Source organism: Cibotium barometz, chromosome 62, assembly GCF_041138505.1.
Source record: "Cibotium barometz isolate CiBa-2024 chromosome 62, ASM4113850v1, whole genome shotgun sequence".
NCBI classification, from domain to species: Eukaryota; Viridiplantae; Streptophyta; class Polypodiopsida; order Cyatheales; family Cibotiaceae; genus Cibotium; species Cibotium barometz.
This window is the reverse complement of record NC_141107.1, coordinates 6,161,536-6,167,008: the sequence shown is the minus strand read 5'-3', so window position 1 is coordinate 6,167,008 and position 5,473 is coordinate 6,161,536. Positions and strand designations below refer to the sequence as shown.

At 38.9% G+C, this 5,473-nt stretch overlaps 1 protein-coding gene across 2 annotated transcripts; it reads left to right on the top strand.

Annotated features, from left to right (window-relative positions):
* Positions 1–2,522: 2,522 nt before the first annotated feature.
* LOC147604071 (uncharacterized) lies at positions 2,523–3,379 on the top strand. 2 transcript variants are annotated; one of them, XM_086795582.1, is made up of 3 exons: positions 2,523–2,656; positions 2,794–2,851; positions 3,026–3,379. In XM_086795582.1, exons 1-3 carry the CDS (start codon positions 2,573–2,575, stop codon positions 3,328–3,330), a joined length of 447 nt encoding a protein of 148 aa, XP_086651708.1. In that variant the 5' UTR covers positions 2,523–2,572; the 3' UTR covers positions 3,331–3,379. The 2 variants fall into 2 exon arrangements, with proteins under 2 accessions (XP_086651708.1, XP_086651707.1); XM_086795581.1 differs by having other exon boundaries at positions 2,794–2,857.
* The last annotated feature ends 2,094 nt before the right edge of the window (positions 3,380–5,473 follow it).

Here is a 5,473-nt window from a genome sequence, read left to right as displayed (position 1 = left end):
ATGCTACACCCTCCTCTTAAGGGTGGTTTCTTGTAAATATCTCCTTTTTAAGTATATTTTTCTTTTCTCAAAAAAATTAAAATACTTTTACAAAATCATATACCCACTTTGTAAGTACATATCTCCTTTTTAAGTATATTTTTCTTTTCTCAAAAAAATTAAAATACTTTTACAAAATCATATACCCACTTTGTAAGTACATATGTTTGAATTTTAAATTAAAAACCTCACTCTATTATCTTTCATGCATTAATTACATTGAATAGCTATTTGTTTCATGTGTATATAGCATGTTAATCCCTTAATGGCTATGTTACATGTAAATAATAGGGCCATCACCTTAGGATTTACTCTCGTAGGTTTGGGTGGTGTTGGCTCCTCTGCGAGTTTTAGCTATGAAACTTAACAAGTTCATCTCCATGTCAAGCTTGAATAGTTTTGGGTGGTGCTAACTCCTCTTTAAGTTTTATTAGTTATAAACCTTGACAAGCTCATCTCCATGTTAAGCTTGAATAGTTGGTAGCATAGATCATGGAGTTGCATACAAATTGTGTGGATCATGCATTTAACCCTATGTAAAGTTTTTTCTTGAAATTTTAACCTTTGTACAATGTCCTTGGTGATGGAGCTTTAAGAAAAGGCATCTAGATAGCAACTTGACAAATGACACTTATTAATGCCTTAAAAACTAACTTAAGGCTTGTAGGAATAAACAAAGCTTCACAAAGTAGTATCTATTCGTAAACCATGCATGCATGAAAATAACTCATGAATGAAACATTTTATGAAAAGCAAACTTTTTTAATCCGATGGAATAGTTGGTGTTGAGAAACTAATATCATTAAATGAGTAATGTAGACCCAAACTATGTAAAGCTATTATCATTATGATCGGTTACACATTTTACCAAGAGAGATTTCAATACTCATCTCTATAGCATTCAAATCCCACCAACTATTTGGTAGATGTTAATTTCATTATTGTTGATTGGAGCATCACCTCATTCATTATCCCTTGTTCATTCAAAGCACGTGAACACTTTTTTGAAGTTTCTAGTCTTTAATTTTCTAGCAAGCATGGAGCCATGAAGCACGTGCAAGACTTCTTCACACTAGTCATTTAAACGAAACACCATTAAGAGTCAAAAACTCTAGTGAGTCACTAGTTTGAAAGTTGCTCTTTATCTCTTCACACGCTAGTCATTTAAAGAGCACCATAAGAGTCAAAAACTCTAGTGAGTCACTACTTTGAAAGTTGCTCTTTATCTGCTAATTGGCGAACCAATAATGAGTAGATGAGATTTCTTGATTTCATAGTGGTTTCCATGAAGAAGACTTTTTAAGAGCACATAAATATTGCGCCTTCACCAAGTTTTGATATGCTTTGTAAAGTTATTTTACAATGAAAGTTGGCCAATCGGTGAGCAAGCTGGTGGGTGTGTAAGCACATTCTTACATGTATACTAGGTCTATGTTGGTTAATGTTTGTTTCAATGCGGATGTGTAAGCACATCTTACATGTATACTAGGTCTATGTTGGTTAACGTGTGTTTCAATGCTTAGTGTGCTTCCACCTTTACTTTCCCTCAATTGTATCTTCAGGTTGTAAAACCAAGCTTTAGAATTTTTGCATGTTTAGAGGAGTTTTAGTTAATTAAACCTTTTTACCTTGGCTTTCTTTTAAAATGCAAGGGTGTTCCACCATTAGTAGAAAAAAATTATTTTGATCCATGGTTTGCCCTACCTGTGCTTGTGAAAAAAACCCAGTTATACAATCTAATTACACCCCTTCGAAATTTTAAAAAATACTTGTAACTTTTGAATTTAAAGGTTTAAAATTGGTAAATTTAGCAATAAAACGTGTAAATTTTATAGATGAGACATGATTTACTTGAAGCTCTATGAGATGGAGGTTTTTCACCTACAAAATGGAAAAAGTTTTTTTTTGAGCACTTCCTCTTTTTTTTTTTTGTTGGGTTTTTAAAAAATTCTTGGCTTGAAAGTAGAAAGTACATATGTCATCACCCACACAGACACAAGTGCCATCACTTGTGCAGAGGGGAGATCGAACCCGCAACCTTGGGACTCTCGAACTCGTGCCGTGTGCCCATTGTTTATTATTATTATTATTATCATGATTATTTTTTTCTTCTTGGATGGAATTGGCCCCATGATTATTTTTTTCTTCTTGGATGGATTGGGGGCCAATGTACCTAAAGGCATTAATGGCAAATACTATCTATTGCCCCACAACAGCGGTTGCTTCCTTGAACTGTCTTCTTTGACTGCTCCTCGCTTTACCGGCCGCCCGCCAGCAGTCCAACGTCCCCCCACAATTCTAACGATTAAAACGTTGCCTTTCTAAGGGTTACATAACCGAGCCCTGCCTTGATCTATCCTGTATTACTCGACAAGCTGACCTCTTATCAGAATCGTGAGAACTATGAAGCTCCCTTGGACTACTGAAGATGCCAACAAGCTTGGACGATTGATGATGCGCCACATTATTCATGTTCCAACCCAAGATCTTAATCTCCAATTGGCTCTGATTACCACAGATCATCAATCCAGTGATGATGATGAATGCTCGTATGACTGGAACGAGCTTGAAACCAAGCTACCATGCGGCTGGGAGAAATTTCTCGACCTTGAGGCCTGTATTATAATTAGAGATTTTCTTTTCAAATCCACTAAACTGAAGAAATTGTAATTAATCGTCTCTGTAATGAATAGTTCTTTTCTTAATTGTAATTAATCAAGACTAACATCAATTCTCCCGGCCACCGTTTTGCAGACGGGCTTGCTTTACCACAGGAATCAGTCGACCGGAACGACAATTCATATCAACCCACGTGAGCGTTAGTGCACTGTAATCTTAAACATTAGTATGATGGTATAATCATGCAGGAATATGTTAATTACAAGCTTTATCCTTAATTCTGAAACTGAATATTATTGCATGCTATTATAATGAGAATGATACGGATTATAATTAGAGGTAAATAATTTAATCTCTGTTGGCGCAGGAGAGGGTACCGACGACTCGAAACATTGCAGAATAGAAAGGGAAGATCAGGCTGCTATATCAGGTGCAGGCGGTCGGCATGCTGATCTTATTATATCAGAGGCTGATGAGGGGGAAGAGACGAGTGCAACAGCGTGCTGCAGCATGGAGATCATGGGCTGCCCCAGCTGCCTCACCTACGTGCTCATGCTCTACGACGATGCTGTCCACCGAGGATGTCCTGTCTGCCGGAGCCCCGTCCTACTCCGTGTGCGCTTATTAGTGCCGCCGTCCGGCGCACGGCCACAGCTGCAATATAATTCGTGAAATGCCAAAATTCAATTCCATTTTATATTCTTTGAAGATATGCTTGATCACTGCGAAAATGTTTATGACGTGAATATCATTCATGCAGTGCATTTGTCGGATTGTCATGTCCCGTGTGTATGTATTCTCTGTGTGTCCGAGAGAGAGAGAGAGAGAGAGAGAGAGAGAGAGAGAGAGAGAGAAGGATCATGATCAGAGAGAGAGCAGTCATACTGTATGATTTCATAATGTGTGTGTGATCGATGCACCAGCATTTAAAACCAAAGATTTTTTCGATAATCTAGTATCCGCGCGGCGCTGCAGTAATTAGTATAATTATATCGTTATTAATCGATAATTAGACATAATCCGACACACCTGCAGCTCTGAGAAGCACACGAAGAAGCGACACAGATCTACACGCTTGTCTATTTGGCTCAATTTCTCAATTCTTCTGCGTTTCACTCGTGGTCCAGGAGGTTTCGAGGTTTTTGGGCCTTCGAGGCGCCCGGCTCTGCAGCAAAGCCTGCCATCGCTTTGATCAAATTTTTCCGCTTATAAGTTATAATCACCCATTTTTCCTCTTCAATTTTTCCTCCGAACCCAGTTGCGCCTGGAGGCCTTTAGCTTTGATGGCACGCCGACAGACGAGCGGCCATGATTTCTTACAAACACTTCTGCCTTCTTTCTTTCTTCATGCTGCCCACCAAATCATTACAATCACAATAATCAGCGGCCAACCACACAACCAACCTGCTCGATGAAATTTTCATAGATTTCCTTCAATGGTGGACGCCCACAACAATAAAGCCACTAAGATACTATCAAATGTCCATACTATGGTGGCCCTACTAATAGACAAAGATGCCCCCACCTTAGGGTAGGGGCTTTACACTTAGAGTGATTGGGAGAAAGGGAAAAACCTAGAAAAGGAAGAGATCTCCCTCTCCCATTCTCACGGCTCCCCCATCTAGTGCAACATAAGAAAAAGCCAAGAAAAGGGAGGAGACTATCCTGGCCCATTGTCATGGACTGGGACTCTCCCTCATCTATCTTCCCGACCATTTGAGAAAAGAGAGGTTCTCTGTTAACACCTTTAGAGCTAGTTCCTTTTGGGAATGGAATGTGAATCATTTGATTGATTGCCATCAAAAAGATGTGTCACGAGGCTAGGCAAAAGCTTGTTGTGTCATTTGCCTGGATGTTCACTCGTGCCCATGAGCTCTTTTTTTTGCCTTGCGTGCCTAAGGGATGAACACCAAAAAGTATCCAATCATAATTAACCACAATAAATGTTGTGATAGCTTGGCTTGACAACCTTTCGCATGGGCACTCAAAAAGTGTTTATACACTTGATGGATGCCCATCACACATTAATTATCGATCGACAAAAAGTTGATGATAATGCTCTGAAGTGTGTAAAGGCATAGCTAACTTGGTGCCAACCTACCTAATTCATGAGAAAAAGTGCATGCCCACACAATAGGCACTACATGGTGGGCTTGCATGGTGGGCTTGCTTCCATTGAGTTTCAAACTAGCAACACCAATGGTCTCACCAAGCCAACAATTCTACTACATAGCAACACGATTGTGCATCCTCCTAAAACAACTCCTCGATTTACTTATTTTATTCCCATATGGACACCCCACCCTTTTTGAACTTCTCTACGATGGACGTCTCCTACATCATAGAACCATCTCGATTTCCCTTCCATGTCCTAGATAAAAATGTCGGTTATTAATATGGTCATATATGATTATGTTTCCTTTATATCTTCACTCTATCCACTCTATTCTGATGATATTATGGGTGCTATCAAGCAAGAACCCCTTGTTGATACAAAGTAATTATACAGGGTATAATATACAATAGAAAGAAAAATAACTAAATTTATATAAGGCAAATGACTCATAGCTAAACTCAATCTCTATTCCCGAAATATAATAAAAGGGGCCATATCTAATAGAAGGACTCAAAGGGACTATACACAAATGAGACAAGCATGGTGTAGCCTCATGGAGAGTAACTAATATGCATAACTACCTCCTTACTTGTCTTCTTCATACACAAATGAGACAATGATGGTCTAGCCTCATATTAGAGAGTAACTAATATGCCTAGCTACCTCCTTCCTTGTCTTCTTCATCCCCAACTCTCTTCA